The sequence below is a fragment of the Pelodiscus sinensis genome, chromosome 2, assembly GCF_049634645.1.
Source record: "Pelodiscus sinensis isolate JC-2024 chromosome 2, ASM4963464v1, whole genome shotgun sequence".
NCBI classification, from domain to species: Eukaryota; Metazoa; Chordata; order Testudines; family Trionychidae; genus Pelodiscus; species Pelodiscus sinensis.
Genome location: NC_134712.1, coordinates 3,661,538 through 3,677,535, shown reverse-complemented (window position 1 = coordinate 3,677,535; position 15,998 = coordinate 3,661,538). Strand labels below are relative to the sequence as shown.

Below are 15,998 nucleotides of genomic sequence, written 5' to 3'. Positions count from 1 at the left end.
ATCTCCCAAAAGAAATCTTGGCATCGGAAAAGGTTCAGAGAAGGGCAACAAACATGTTTAGGGGTTTGGAACGGCTACCAAATGAAGAGAGATTAAAAAGACGGGGAAGTTTTCAGTTTAGAAAAGAGGAGACTAAGGGGGGATGTGATAGAGGTCTATAAAATCATGACTGGTGTGGAGAAAGTGAATGAGGAAAAGTTATTTACATGCTCCCATAACCTAAGAACTAGGGGTCACCAGATGAAATTGACAAGCAGCAGGTTTAAAACAAACAAAAGGAGGATTTTATTCATCCAGCGTGCAGTCAACCTGTGGAACTCCTTGCCTCAAATCCCGGCCCTTGATGGGTGTAGCGCTCAAGGGAAGATTAGTCAGAACTGAGCAGTAAATACCTCCCCTGCTCAGGTAGGGTCACCCGAAGACCATCCTTTTTTTCAGGTGCTTTGCTTTTCTCTGCGAAGGTGTGACCCACTCGCCCAAACACGCAGGATAATGAGGAAATGAGAGTGAGAAGAGGCGCATCTGAGCATACGGCATGATGGGGACAGGCCAGCAGGGGAGGCACACAAATATCAGGGCTATGACTCAGAGACCCAGCGGTTTGCCAGTGAAACCTCCCAGCCCCTTGCGGTTGATGAGATAACTGAACCAGGCTATAAAACACCCCGGGAGGAGGTGTCCCGTATTCGATGGGCTGGACTCATCCTCCGAAGATGAAGGCTTTTCTGATCACCCTGCTGGCTGCCATCCTGTGCACACAGCCAGGTAAGACATCTGGGAGGTTCCTCTGTACCCCAGCCCATATCCTTACCACCAAGATAAGGTGCTATGGGGATGTCTGGAGAGATGCTCACAGTTTGTTTGCAGCAAAGAAATAATGAAGCCCCTGGCTCCAGCTCCAGAAATAGTGGATTGGCTTTCTCCTGGACCACTTGCTGGTGGAGCGCTTGATCACCTGTTCTGTTTGTTCCCTCTGGGGCATTGGCCACTGTCGGCAGACAGGATACTGGGCTAGATGGACCTTTGGTCTGACCCAGTCTGGCCATTCTTATGTTTTTATGGGCAGCTGACCTGTCCAGATGAGACTAAGGATGGTTTTCTGATTTCTTGATGGGAGTTAATGTGCGTGGGATGTAAAATGAGTGCTCATTTCTAGAAACTAGCAAACTATCTATGCACATGTATGTAACCCACACCCCTAGTGTGGGTCACTGGCCCATGGAGTGGAACTTAGACCACTTACAGTGAGAGATAAGAACAAGGGAGCTCTACAGCCTAAACCGGGAGCCAGCTGGCTTTATAGTTCAAGCTGTAGAGACTTCTACACTAAAGTCTCAGGTTCAAATCTGCCTAGCGGTGGTTATGCACACACATATTACCCTGGTTTCTCAGGCTACGTCTATACTGCGCCCTTCTTCAACAAAAGCTTATGCTAATGAAGCATGAATTAGCATATTGCCGTACTTCATTTGCATAATTAATTAGGGCCCGTTTTTGCGCAAGAGGCTTTTGTGCAAAAAGGAGCTGTGTAGATTGTTCCTTTTTGCACAAAAAAACCCTCTTGTGCAAGAGCCGTTCTTTCTCATGTTTTCTTGTGGGGGTTGCCTTAAAGCTGTGAGCTCAGCTCCCATTGAGCCGAGCCTGTGAACCAAGGGGATCGTTGCAAAGTCGGCAGGAGATTAGATGGGCTTTCTGGATTCATTGTATCCTGCAGGTTGTCTCCTTAGTGCCGAGTATAATCCCTCCTCCCCTTCCCCTCCACCCCATACAGAAAATCCATTGCGAGGGGTGAGGCTAGAGAAACCCATTTGGCACAGGCTGGGGGTTGAATTCCCAGCTCAGATCCCACGCGGACAGTTGCACCCAAGGGAGTATGGGAACCTTCCTCCCTCCAGGGGAGGCTACATAGGATATAGGCGAATCAATGCATCTCCCCTGGCATTCGGGGTGTGTGCCGGCTAGCCAGCCCCTCCTGGGAGCAGGAAGAAATGGGTGGCCCTGTGATTCCCCTCCACTCTGATTGTGCTGGTGGATCAAAGCCAAGGTTGGGAGGGGAAGCTGCAGCATGGAACTTCCCGAAAATTCCACACGCAGACAGGTAGGATGGCCTAGTGGTCAGGGAGCTAGAGTTGAAAAAGAGAGATAAAGGGGGGTTGTCCCGGTCAGTGCACTAAAGATCCCAAGGTGCTTGGACACTGTGCGAGAGGGGGGCCGGAGAAGCGCCGGAGGAAAAGGTTTCAGGCCTCCCCTATGTGGGGTCATTGTTCACTGACCTCCTAGAGGCTCGTGAACCCTGCCAGTCTGTGAGAGAGCTAGATTGTCCTTGAACCTCCGAGAATGTTGTTCCCACGCCCTCTACAGAGTGGGATGTCACCCCTCAATCCGTGAAATGGGCTACAAAGGCAATAAAAAAGGGTATGTCTACACTAGCTCTCTAGTTCGAACTAGGGGGCTAGTGTAGACATACCCAATGGAAGTTCTGAAAAGTTTGACAAACAGAGGGGGCTGCCATTCGCTCTAGGGCCATCCCCAAGAGAAATCTCCATCCATCTAGCTCCCCGCAGAGAGTAAAGCAGGCACATTAATTGAAAGTCCTCAGGTCAAACTCATTCTTTTCTCTCTCTGTACGTGGGCTCAGCACCAGCGAACCGCACCCAGCAGGTGTGCGGGCAACAACACACCCAGCAGACGATGCACCGGCCATGAGCTCCAGGTGGAACTCACCTGTTGAAAGCACCTAGCTCCGCAGCACAGTTGGCAGAGCAGCAGGTGCCATGTAGGCCTGGCAATGAATGGGTTAAATTCATCCCCTTCTCCCCTGGACTGGGAGGTTCCTGGGAAACAAACTCTGAATCGTGATTGCTGATCTTTGCATCATTGCGCCATTGTACGGTGCTGTGCAACTACACAGCGTTGCATCATGTTCCCCTCGGGCCCTCACACATGCCCAAACTCCGCAAATTCACCCAGCACCGTTCTACCCACTAGGATTCACTTCCACGGGGAGGTGACAGGTGTGGGCAGGTGTAACACCAACAGGCAGAACCAGACCTGGGATCTCAGTGCAGAAGTCGCTACAGCCTGAGCTGAAAACCAGCTGGCGCTCAGCTATGGCTGTTGAGCAAACGCCTCTCTCTCTAGAAGTCGCCTACCTTGGACAGAGCACCACACCCAGCAGGTGTGTGGGTTACAGACAGCCTCTTCAGGGAGCAGGTATCAAAAGTCACAGTCCTTCACGTGAATGTCGGCTCGGTCCTTACCTTTGGGGCCTTCCGCCATCCATCCCTGTTAGCAGCCCTGCTTTCCTTTACCACTAACAAAAATCACCATTCGTAAATCCGACAGTCCTTCTTCTTGACACTAACTTGAGGGACCAATCCTGTCAAAAATTGTCCGTTTCCTGCCCCGTTCTGACATGCGAGTCTCTGAGGTGTGACCGGCGGGAAAGACGGAGAAGGGGCGGCAGCGGGAGGCGGGTGCTTTTAAGCCTGGCTTCCCGCTGTACTCACCCAGTCTGCTTGTGAGTGTGCCCGGCTCTCCTGCTCACACTTCTCCCCCTCCTGCAGGTGGCTCACTGAAATGCTACACGTGCAAGACGCAGCTCAGCAACTCCAATTGCCAGACGTTGGTGGAGTGTGCCAATGGCACAAAAGCGTGCAAGACGGACGTGATCAGTAAGGCAACGGTCCAATTCAGTGGCCGTCACGGACGGGGCCAACCCAGAGCCACCCCCCTAGGACCCTCTCTCAGAGACCCCTGGCCGGGTGCCACTGCCGGGTGTGGGGAGCTAGAGGAAAAGAGGTGCCGATGTTAGGGGCGGCGGGTATCCGAGGCAAGGGGAGACACTGCCTATCCAAACTACCTCCCCTGTTCCCACCCATGCCCCGCCCTGAGCCATGCCTGCTGGCTGACTCTCCGGAGTACACCAGGGCAGATTGTGGCCGTGTCTTCCCACTGGCTCTCCGGAGCTCTGGGGATGGGGAGGTGGGGGGTAAGGGAGGTAAGGGCAGGGAGGGGGCAAGGGCCAGCAGCCAGCGGGGCCAGAGCCTCTGGGCGGCTCGGGGCTAGCAGGAGGGCCTGATGCCCACAGCCCCTCTGCACTCACCGGCAGCGGAAGGGGAAGCGGAGCAAGGCGGCCCCGGCTCACTCTGCACTCACCTCTCGGGGAGCCGCGTGACTCCGCTTCCCCTGCCGCTGCCGGTGAGTGCAAGGGGGCTGGATTCCTGCTGCCGGCGCCAGACCCCGCCCCCCAGCTCTACTAATTCCCCTGCACCGCATTGGTTGGCGGAGAAGGCGGGATGGGGCGGAGCAAGGGCGGGGAAGAGGAGAGAGGGCGGAATAAGGATGGGTTGGGGGCGGGGCAGGGGAAGGGAGAGGCGGGGCTTAGGGTTGTCTTAGCTCCTCCCCAGGCTGGCGGGGGCTCACATGCCCAGTGATCCCCTGTGTACCCACCCACCAGTCGCCCCTGCTCTGGGGAGGTGGCGTCATTAAGCAGACAGGAGCTGCTGCCGGCTTGCAGCAGCTGCCCCAGTAATGCCACAGCCGTGCGGCTGCATCAGTGCAGTTGTGCGCTGTAAGTGCTAGAGTCTTTGTAGCCTTCTCTCCCTTAAACTCTCCCAGCTCTCCGTCCACTAACATCCCGAGCACTTGGGCAGCCATCCAGGAGAGATTTAAATGCCACCTTGCTGATAGGCAGAGCACCCACCGCCAGCAGCATGTGTTTCTCCTGGTGGTGCACATCCGCACATGCCTCACACAAAATTTATTCTGCACATGGATGGAGCAAAATTAGAGAGCACGCTGGTCAGGAAGACCGAGCTGCTGTAACTTACACACTCAGGGGCCAAGAAAAGTTTAAGTGACTCCAACGGAGAGTGGCTCAGCTCTGAATCCGATCCTTTGTCTCTTGACAAATTGCTTAGCCCCTGAATTAATTACTCCATTTCCCGTCTGTGAAAGGGTAACAGGGATGTGGCGAGGCCAGACGTGTCTCTAACGGAGAACAGGGCTGTCCCCGGCTCTGTGTTTGTACAGGGCTTACCACAGCCGAGCCCCCGTCCCTGCAAGGGGTCTCGTTCTGGCTCTGAAATCCTCGGCCAAATAGAAAGGCAAAAGCGTTGCTGCTCTGTGAGTCAAGCCACCAGGGGAAAGAAACTGGATTTGTTTACAAGCCAGTTTGACCCCAAAATGGCCTCGGGCTTTATGTTCTTTCCGCCCCCTTTGTCATCCCTTGGCCTAGGCTCCTTCTAGGGGTCGCAGTCCAGCGAGACTTGGCTGCCGTCGAGTTCGAATTCCCACGCGGCGGTCCACAGACTTTTGGCTAGGGCGACCCACCGGCCGCATGTGGGGGGACCCACCGGTACAGAGAGAGCGTGAGAGAGAGAGATTCTTGACTGTGTTTTATTATTTTAAATTCAAACATGGAAGAAAAAAAAACCACCAACTGCAATGATTTTCACAACGCTAGCATCCCCCCCCCCCACAGCCCCTCCCTCGACCAGCCTGTCCCCCCAGTAACTTACTGGGTTCCCCCAGCTCTCTTGCCCTCAGGCTGCCGGCTCTGCCCCTCTGTCAGGGGTGACCCCATATATAACGGAAACTCCACTGGTGCTGGCTTGATGCACAAGCTAAGTAAACTCAGATTTATGAGGGGCCTCAGCCCCCCAAAATGTACTCGTTTTCGTTGCACCCTGTGCTCCGGTACAGGCGCAAATAGAAAACGTTATTATTCCTATTGTCAGCGTCCTTTCGGTTAGAATAATACACTTGTGGGTAAAGCCGTGGGGGTCTCCTACACTTGACATAGCTTAGGGCAGGGAGCGGGGAAACTTTTTTGGGTCAGAGGCTGCTGACCCACAGAAAAATCAGTCGGGGGCTGCACAGAAATGAAAAGCAAACCCTCACCCCCACCAAAAAAAGCCCTGACTCTCCACACTCCCCTTGCACATCAAAACCTTGGGGGGCCCCAGCTAGTGGTCTTGGGGGACCCACCCTACGCTCTGGGGTGCAGCCAAAAATGAGGATTTCAGTGTGTGGGAGGGGGATGCTGGGAAGCGGCCTTGGGGGACGGGGTCTGGGAGGGCACAGGAGTGGGCGAGGGGTTGGGAGGGCTGGGTGAGAGGTAGGATGCAGAAGCGGAGCGGGGGCTGGGGGCTGGGTGGGAGAGGGCCGCGGGGCTGGAGTGCCAGTGCCAGATACCTGATGCTGGGGGGTGGAGCCCCGAGCCTCGGGGGGGCAGATCCAGGCAAGCTGGGGGCCAAATCCAGCCCCCAGGTCATAGGTGCCCAACCCCTAGTTTAGGGCTTCAGTGTGTCTGAATCTGACCCTGGGCAGCATCCCTCTCATCCCGAGTTCCAGGCCTGTAGCTCTTGTGGATGGAGACCTGGAATAAGGCTCCGGCGACAGCCCGTCGTTAGAGGCCTCCAGTTCCTAAGAGGGGGTGGAAGAAAAGGGACCAGAACAGCCCTCCAGGCTGTCTCTGTGCTGGGACAGAATTAGCTCCGCCCCCTTCACGCTCCTTTTATGTCTGTGGGAGGGGGCGGGGCTAACGGAACAGCACCTACCACAGTTCCCACTCCCGGGGGGGGAGCCACTCCCTCAAGAAGAGCAGCGCTCCCCCACCACCTTCCCAGCTCCCTCCCTGGCCAGGCCCCCAAGTCCCATCCTGTGCTCTACCCATCCTGGAGAGGCCATGGGGGGGGGGGGCGGTGGAAGGAAAAAAATCCTGCCCCACACATGCCCCACAGCAGCAGCTCCTATCCTGGGGGCGGGGCCTGCTTTCCCGCTCCAGGCATCACAACCAGGTGCCTGGGGGACGCCACGCCAGTCGGATTGGGCCCAGCCGCCCCTCTATCTCAGGCCCCCGGAGCCGCAGGGGGCAGCGGCCCCAGGTCCCCAGTTGCAGGGCCACTTGCTCCGATTTGGCCCCTCGTAATGGAGGGGGCGGCGGGGCCAAACCCGAGCAGGGGTGCAACTCCGTGCCCCGGGCCACCACACCACCGTGGTCGAGGGCCCGCTCAAGTAGGGGTCCAGGGCAAGAGACCCCTTTTGCCCCCACCTCCTTCTGGGTAGCTCTGGGGATGGGGGGCAGAGGGAGTGCTTCTGGGGCATGCATGGGGCAGGGGTTGGCATGGGGGCAGGGACACGCAACCCACCTAGACACACACGCACCCCCCGCACCTCTGCCCAAAGTGAAACCATCTTGCCTCCCTTCCAGACGTGGTGGGCCTCTTCAGCGTCATCAACAAGGAGTGCGCGGCCACGTGCGAGGCACGCTTCCAGGACTTCACCGTGGGGAAGCAGAACGTTTCCTGCTGCCCCACCGACGGCTGCAACGTCAACGGGGCGGGCAGCGTGGCCGGCAGCTACCCCACCCTGGCGGCGGGGCTGGCGGCCAGCGTCGTCTGTGTCCTCCTGAGGAACGGGCTGTGAGGCGCGGGGAGGGGCCTCCAGTCCCCGCCCTGCCGAGGCCGCTAACCCCCCAGCTTCCCGCTCCGGTCGCGCGCGCGCTTCCCGCCGGGCGCCAACGCTTCCCTTGGCCAGAGCTTCCTGCCGGCTGTAAATGAAGCAAAAGAATCTCCGAGTGTGTGTCCATGTGTGCGCCTCTTGGGTTGTGTCTGACACACCGACGTGGGCAGTCCCTGGGCTTCGCGGCTGTCGTCGGGGGGGGGGGGGCGGGTTGTGTGAGGCGCCGTTTACTGTTGGATCGCCAAGCCGAAGGCATGAATTGTACACACCGAGCCGGGGGGGCTGGTCAGGGAGGCTGGCTCCTTGCGGCTGTACAAATAATAAATGATAACAGTAATGGAAGGGAAACCTTGGCCTGTCGGGGGGAACCCGCTACCGCGACGTCTCTTCAGCGTCGCAGCGCTCGCGCCTGGGAAATACCGAGCTGCCTGGATGAATTGTTAACTCCTCCCTTGCCAGCCTCCCTCCCCCGCCCGGGCCGTGTCCCGGCAGATATTTTCACCCCAGAGCGCGGCGCGTCTGCAGCCATCCCCCTCGCCTGCTGCCGCGGTTCTGAGTGGCGGTAGCACCCGCAGAAGTCGCCCTCCCGTCTCCCTTTGGTTCTCTCCCGGGTACCTGTCTCCTCAGGCCGGGGACTGGAACAAGCCCCTGCCGCTTGGCTGGCGGGGAGATTCCTCGCAGCAGCTACAGGGTCATGCACCCGACCAGGAAGAGCGGAGAGAATAAATAACCCGGGGCCTATTTGCATCACACCGGCTTGATTGCTGAGGCAGGCATACACACGCATGCACACACCCAGTGCCATGGGCCAGCTGCAAGGGAGAAGCCAGTGCTGGAAAATCACTAAATTCCCCCAGGCCAGAATCCTTCTGCTGCGTGCCTACCTGTACCCCAAGCCCCTGCCCCAGGTCACCACCGTACCCTCCTCCCACCCCCGCCCCAGACCACAACGCCCCAGACTTTCCACCCTTCCTACACGCCACCCCCAGGCTAGAATCCTCTCCTGCACCCATACCCCTTCTCTGACCCTGCACCCCAAACCTCTGCCCCAGATCACAACCCCCTCCTTCACGCAAACTCCCTCACATCCCACACCCCAGTGCCCTACCACAAACTCCCTTTTGCACCCACTCTTTGTCCCAGACCCCTCCATAGAAGAGAGCGGCCCTTGCTCACTTACCAAAATCGCGGAGTGGCCCCGCCATCAAAAATTGCTGCCCACCCCGGGATATAATCGTGATCGTAGGTGAGTTGTGGTAGCTCTCAGGAGGTGCCCAGCCCCCAGGTTCCCGCCAACGTTTTAATTGCTAAATGGGGTGCTCCTCATGTCCCCTCTCTGCCCCTCTGACTGGCCCGCCCTGCACCCCGCAGGGACCACTTACCTACAACCATGATGAAAAGCGTGGTGGGATTTCTGTCAGAGGAGACACTGGGCTGAGGAGAACCATTTCGTAGCGAGAAGAAGCTAATAAGAGAAGCCATGAGAAGTGTAGAAACTAGGTGTAAGCTGAATGGCATGTTAGGTGCATTAGGAGGGGCATTGCCAGCAGATCTAGAGAAGTGACTGTTCCCCTTTAGTTAGCTCTGGGGAGGCCACATCTGGAGTATTGTGTCCAGTTCTGACTCTCCCCCCCCCCCCCACCGCCTCCCCAGTATGGAAAGGATGTGGACACATTAGAGAGGGTTCAGTGGAGGGCGACCAAAATGATTCGGGGGCTGGAGACCTACGAGGAGAGGCTGAGGGATTTGGGTTTGTTTAGTCTGCAGAAGAGAAGAGCGAGGGGGGATTTGAGAGCAGCCTTCAACTTCCTGAAGGGAGGTTCCAAAGAGGCTGGAGAGAGGCTGTTCTCAGTGGTGACAGATGACAGAACAAGGAGCGATGGGCTCAAGTTGCAGTGCGGGAGGTCTAGGTTGGATATTAGGAAAAATTATTTCCCTAGGCGGGTGGGGAAGCACTGGGATGGGTTCCCTAGGCAGGGGGTGGAATCTCCATCCCTAGAGGTGTTTAAGTCCCAGCTTGACCAAACTCTGGCTGGGATGATGGAGTCGGGGTTGGTTCTGTTTTGGGCAGGGGGCTGGACTCGATGACTCCTGAGGTCTCTTCCAACATAGGAAGATTCTATGAAATGAATGAATGGGACAGAGAAGGCAAATGGGGGTTCTCTTATTTACCTTTTCCTCATACAAACTTTCTAACCGGGGGGGGAGGTGGGAGGTCACTCTGGAACAGGCGTCCCAGGGGGGTTGGGGAACGCCCACCACTGGAGGCTGTTAAGAAGTGGTTGGACGAACACCCGTCAGGTCTAGGTTTCCTCGGTCTGGTTTCTAGGCTGGTCTAGGTTTCCGTGGTCCTGCCTTAGCGCCGCTGGGCGTGGTGACATCCCAACGTCCCTTCCCGCCCGATATTTCTGACACGCCACGAGACCCCGGGGAATGGACACTGATGCAGAATTAACCTGCAGCGCTTGCTGCCTCTGCGAGGCCCAGCGGCGAGGAAGAGCCAGAGTCAGCCATTCCCACGGACGGTTTTCTTCGTAGCATATGTGCCACATGCCTCAGGGGTCAGGTGGCCAGGGCCCGTCACCGAGCGGGGGCTGGGACCTACAGGGAGAGCAATGTGAGCACCAGGCCAGGTGAGACCACCCGTTCCCTCAGTCAAACGCAGCCTTCCAGGCCGTGGCTCTGTGGACCGCTAGTGATCTGCACCCAGCTTGTGAGCGGGCCACACTCGAAGCTTGTCACCCCCTCCGCAGTGGGGAGACTGCGCTGGCGCTCCAGCCCCACACCCGCCCCCACTCGAGGTTGAATCACCAGCACCAGCTTCCTGTGGGGGAGGGCAAACCCACTATCGCTCCCCCGGCAGTGCGGGAAACTGCTTGCCTGGAGGCTTTCACCCGGCCCAGGGCTGCCCCCACCTGGCCCCAGGGCCACCCCCACCTGGCATGGAGCCAGGTAAGCGCCCCCCAGACCCTTCATGCCAAGACTTTCCCATCCTCAGCCCGCTCCCGCACCCACCTCCCGGCCAGACGCCCCCTCCACTCTCAGCTCGCTCCCGCACCCACCTCGCAGCCAGACGCCCCCTCCACTCTCAGCTCGCTCCCGCACCCACCTCCCGGCCAGACGCCTCCTCCACTCTCAGCTCGCTCCCGCACCCACCTCGCAGCCAGACGCCCCCTCCACTCTCAGCTCGCTCCCGCACCCACCTCCCGGCCAGACGCCCCCTCCACTCTCAGCTCGCTCCCGCACCCACCTCCCGGCCAGACGCCCCCTCCACTCTCAGCTCGCTCCCGCACCCACCTCCCGGCCAGACGCCCCCTCCACTCTCAGCTCGCTCCCGCACCCACCTCCCGGCCAGACGCCCCCTCCACTCTCAGCTCGCTCCCGCACCCACCTCCCGGCCAGACGCCCCCTCCACTCTCAGCCCGCTCCCGCACCCACCTCCCGGCCAGACGCCCCCTCCACTCTCAGCTCGCTCCCGCACCCACCTCCCAGCCAGACGCCCCCTCCACTCTCAGCTCGCTCCCGCACCCACCTCCCGGCCAGACGCCCCCTCCACTCTCAGCTCGCTCCCGCACCCACCTCCCGGCCAGACGCCTCCTCCACTCTCAGCTCGCTCCCGCACCCACCTCCCGGCCAGACGCCCCCTCCACTCTCAGCTCGCTCCCGCACCCACCTCCCGGCCAGACGCCTCCTCCACTCTCAGCTCGCTCCCGCACCCACCTCCCGGCCAGACGCCCCCTCCACTCCCAGCTCGCTCCCGCACCCACCTCCCGGCCAGACACCCCCTCCACTCTCAGCTCGCTCCCGCACCCACATCCCGGCCAGACGCCCCCTCCACTCTCAGCTCGCTCCCGCACCCACCTCCCGGCCAGACGCCCCCTCCACTCTCAGCTCGCTCCTGCACCCACCTCCCGGCCAGACGCCCCCTCCACTCTCAGCTCGCTCCCGCACCCACCTCCCGGCCAGATGCCCCCTCCACTCTCAGCTCGCTCCCGCACCCACCTCCCGGCCAGACGCCCCCTCCACTCCCAGCTCGCTCCCGCACCCACCTCCCGGCCAGACGCCCCCTCCACTCTCAGCTCGCTCCCGCACCCACCTCCCGGCCAGACGCCCCCTCCACTCTCAGCTCGCTCCCGCACCCACCTCCCGGCCAGACGCCCCCTCCACTCTCAGCTCGCTCCCGCACCCACCTCCCGGCCAGACGCCCCCTCCACTCTCAGCTCACTCCCGCACCCACCTCCCGGCCAGACGCCCCCTCCACTCTCAGCCCGCTCCCGCACCCACCTCCCGGCCTGACGCCCCCTCCACTCTCAGCTCGCTCCCGCACCCACCTCCCGGCCAGACGCCCCCTCCACTCTCAGCCCGCTCCCGCACCCACCTCCCGGCCAGACGCCTCCTCCACTCTCAGCTCGCTCCCGCACCCACCTCCCGGCCAGACGCCCCCTCCACTCTCAGCCCGCTCCCGCACCCACCTCCCGGCCAGACGCCCCCTCCACTCTCAGCTCGCTCCCGCACCCACCTCCCGGCCAGACGCCCCCTCCACTCTCAGCTCGCTCCCACACCCACCTCCCGGCCAGACGCCCCCTCCACTCTCAGCCCGCTCCCGCACCCACCTCCTGGCCAGACGCCCCCTCCACTCTCAGCTCGCTCCCGCACCCACCTCCCGGCCAGACGCCTCCTCCACTCTCAGCTCGCTCCCGCACCCACCTCCCGGCCAGACGCCCCCTCCACTCTCAGCTCGCTTCCGCACCCACCTCCCGGCCAGACACCCCCTCCACTCTCAGCTCGCTCCCGCACCCACCTCCCGGCCAGACACCCCCTCCACTCTCAGCTCGCTCCCGCACCCACATCCCGGCCAGACGCCCCCTCCACTCTCAGCTCGCTCCCGCACCCACCTCCCGGCCAGACGCCCCCTCCACTCTCAGCTCGCTCCCGCACCCACCTCCCGGCCAGATGCCCCCTCCACTCTCAGCTCGCTCCCGCACCCACCTCCCGGCCAGACGCCCCCTCCACTCCCAGCTCGCTCCCGCACCCACCTCCCGGCCAGACGCCCCCTCCACTCTCAGCTCGCTCCCGCACCCACCTCCCGGCCAGACGCCCCCTCCACTCTCAGCTCGCTCCCGCACCCACCTCCCGGCCAGACGCCCCCTCCACTCTCAGCTCGCTCCCGCACCCACCTCCCGGCCAGACGCCCCCTCCACTCTCAGCTCGCTCCCGCACCCACTTCCAGGCCAGACGCCCCCTCCACTCTCAGCTTGCTCCCGCACCCACCTCCCGGCCAGACGCCCCCTCCACTCTCAGCTCGCTCCTGCACCCACCTCCCGGCCAGACGCCCCCTCCACTCTCAGCTCGCTCCTGCACCCACCTCCCAGCCAGACGCCCCCTCCACTCTCAGCTCGCTCCCGCACCCACCTCCTGGCCAGACGCCCCCTCCACTCTCAGCTCGCTCCCGCACCCACCTCCCAGCCAGACGCCCCCTCCACTCCCAGCTCGCTCCCGCACCCACCTCCCGGCCAGACACCCCCTCCACTCTCAGCTCGCTCCCACACCCACCTCCCGGCCAGACACCCCCTCCACTCTCAGCCCGCTCCCGCACCCACCTCCCGGCCAGACGCCCCCTCCACTCTCAGCCCGCTCCCGCACCCACCTCCCGGCCAGATGCCCCCTCCACTCTCAGCTCGCTCCTGGACCCACCTCCCGGCCAGACGCCCCCTCCACTCTCAGCTCGCTCCCGCACCCACCTCCCGGCCAGATGCCCCCTCCACTCTCAGCTCGCTCCCGCACCCACCTCCCAGCCAGACGCCCCCTCCACTCCCAGCTCGCTCCCGCACCCACCTCCCGGCCAGACGCCCCCTCCACTCTCAGCTCGCTCCCGCACCCACCTCCCGGCCAGACGCCCCCTCCACTCTCAGCTCGCTCCCGCACCCACCTCCCGGCCAGACGCCCCCTCCACTCTCAGCTCGCTCCCGCACCCACCTCCCGGCCAGACGCCTCCTCCACTCTCAGCTCGCTCCTGCACCCACCTCCCGGCCAGACGCCCCCTCCACTCTCATCCTGTTCCCGCACCCACCTCCCGGCCAGACGCCCCCTCCACTCTCAGCTCGCTCCCGCACCCACCTCCCGGCCAGACGCCCCCTCCACTCTCAGCTCGCTCCTGGACCCACCTCCCGGCCAGACGCCCCCTCCACTCTCAGCTCGCTCCTGCACCCACCTCCCGGCCAGACGCCCCCTCCACTCTCATCCTGTTCCCGCACCCACCTCCCGGCCAGACGCCCCCTCCACTCTCATCCTGTTCCCGCACCCATCTCCCGGCCAGACGCCCCCTTTATTCCCTTCATTCTCAGAGGGGGACATGCTAGCAGTTTTCAGGTATCTAAAAGGGTGTCACAAGGAGGAGGGAGAAAACTTGTTCTCCTTGGCCTCTGAGGTCAGAACAAGAAGCAATGGGCTTAAACTGCTGCAAGGGAGGTTTAGGCTGGACATTAGGAAAAACTTCCTGTCAGGGTGGTTAAACACTGGAATAAATTGCCTTGGGAGGTTGTGGAATCTCCATCTCTGGAGATATTTAAGAGCAGGTTGGACAGACACCTCTCAGGGTATGTCTACACTACAGCGCTAATTCGAACTAAGCTAATTCAAACTAACGCATCCAGACTAAAAAGCTAGTTCGAATTAGCGTTTTGCTAATTCGAACTAGAATGTCCACATTAAGTGGACCCTGAACCAGGCTTAAGGATGGCCGGAAGCAGTGCCGGCAGGGCATCAGAGTAGGACTTAGAGCGTGGAGATGCTGTTTCAGGCTAGCCGAGGGCTGTGCTTAAAGGGACCCGACCCCCACCCCGGACAGACAGTTCTCAGGGGTGCCCCGCTTGCAAAGCAGTCCTGGCTTGGATTGCCCAGACTACCCACACTGGGCACATCACAGCACTCGGCCATCAGCCCGGCTGCACTTGCCGCAGGCTGCCATCTGGGGAGAGGGGGCAATTGGGGGGCTGCAGGAGAGCTTCCACCCCCAGAAACCCGCAGAGCCAGCCCAATCCTCCCCATCGGGGGCTCGTACCTCATTCCTCCCTCACCTCCTTCCACTTACCCCTCCCTAGCCCCCCTTCCTGATGTACAAAATAAAGAAAACGTGTGGTCAAAAATAGAATCTCTCTTTATTGAACAAAACTCGGAGAGACTGGGAAAAGGAGGTGGGAGAGGGGAAGAGAGAGGCTGGGAGAGGGGAGGGCAATTAAAATGATCAGAGGTTTGAAACAGGTCCCATATGAAGAGAGGCTAAAGAGACTGGGACTTCTCAGTTTAGAAAAGAGGGGACTGAGGGGGGATAGGATAGAGGTCTATAAAAGCATGAGTGGGGTGGAGAGGGTGCATAAAGAAAAGTTCTTCATTAGTTCCCATAATAGAAGGACTAGAGGACACCAAAGGAAAGGAATGGGTAGCAGGCTTCAAACTAGTAACAGAAAGTTGTTCTTGGCAAAGCAAAGAGTCAACCTGTGGAACTCCTTGCTGCAGGAGGCTGTGAAGGCTAGAACTAGAACAGAGTTTAAAGAGAAGTTAGATAAAGTGATGGAGGTTGGGTCCATGGAGTGCTATTAGCCAGAGGCTAGGAGTGGTGTCCCTGCCCGAAGTTTGTGGAAGGCTGGAGAGGGATGGCACGACACAAATGGCTTGGTCACTGTCTTCGGTCCATCCCTAGGGTTGGCCACTGTCGGCAGACAGGCTACTGGGCTAGATGGACCTTTGGTCTGACCCAGGATGGCCATTGTAAGCTCAGGGCTCAGGGTCGGGGGTCTCAGTGGATCACCTTGATTTTCATGCACACCTGCTCCTGGGTGGCCAGGCTGGCAGCTCTCCTGCCCTAGATGGCCGCTTTCCTGTGCCTAGTGCGGAGGTTGTGGACGAGGTCCACGATGTCCGCACTAGACCAGGCGGGTGCCCGCCTCTTGCGGTCCCGGGCAAGCTCCCGGGAGCCGCCAGCCTGGTCCCGGGAAGAGGGGGTGGGCTGGGGGACATCGGGTGGCTGGCTCGAGCCATGCCAGGTGCAGGGTCTGCTGGCTGGGTGCTGGCAGGCTTGCACCTGGCACGGGCACCGTAGCCAGCCCGTGCCCCTTTAAGGGCTCCGGGGCTGGGAGGGGGGCAATAGAGTTTCCCTGGTGTTGGCCAGAGTGGCCACCAGGGAAAGCTGGGGAGGGCTAGCCTCCCACTAGTTCGAATTAAGGGGCTACACAGCCCTTAATTCGAACTAGTAAATTCAAACTAGGCTTAGTCCTCGTAGAATGAGATTTACCTAGTTCGAACTGAGCGCTCCGCTAGTTCGAATTAAGTTCGAAATAGCGGAGCGCTAGTGTAGCGCCTATCAAAGTTAATTTGAACTAACATCCGTTAGTTCGAATTAACTTTGTAGTGTAGACATACCCTAAGAGATGATCCAGTGCTTGGTCCTGCCGTGAGGGCAGGGGGCTGGACTTGATCTCTCGAGGTCCCTTCCAGTCCTTGTGTTCTATGATCCCCTCTGCAGCAGCCCCTGA

At 60.3% G+C, this 15,998-nt stretch overlaps 1 protein-coding gene and 1 long non-coding RNA gene across 6 annotated transcripts in view; one reads left to right on the top strand and one right to left on the bottom strand.

Annotated features, from left to right (window-relative positions):
- The first annotated feature begins 565 nt into the window (after positions 1 to 565).
- On the top strand, positions 566 to 7,579 carry PSCA (prostate stem cell antigen). Of its 2 annotated transcripts, none has more exons than XM_014574990.3 (3): positions 566 to 765; positions 3,567 to 3,674; positions 7,217 to 7,579. In XM_014574990.3, the coding sequence occupies exons 1-3, from the start codon at positions 690 to 692 to the stop codon at positions 7,429 to 7,431; spliced, it is 399 nt and encodes a 132-aa protein (XP_014430476.2). In that variant the 5' UTR covers positions 566 to 689; the 3' UTR covers positions 7,432 to 7,579. The 2 variants fall into 2 exon arrangements, with proteins under 2 accessions (XP_014430476.2, XP_075776128.1); XM_075920013.1 differs by lacking the exon at positions 566 to 765 and adding an exon at positions 3,069 to 3,213.
- LOC102458457 (uncharacterized) overlaps positions 7,410 to 15,998 on the bottom strand; it is a 22,065-nt gene continuing 13,476 nt past the window's right edge. Inside the window, exons 2-4 of one of the 4 annotated variants that reach the window (XR_003089908.2) lie at positions 9,924 to 10,068; positions 8,850 to 8,932; positions 7,410 to 8,279 (exon numbers count right to left, since the gene is read on the bottom strand). This is a non-coding gene — a long non-coding RNA (uncharacterized LOC102458457). Of the gene's footprint in view, positions 10,069 to 15,998 lie in introns of all 4 variants that reach the window. The other 3 variants (XR_012901176.1, XR_012901175.1, XR_012901174.1) reach the window with 3 other exon arrangements.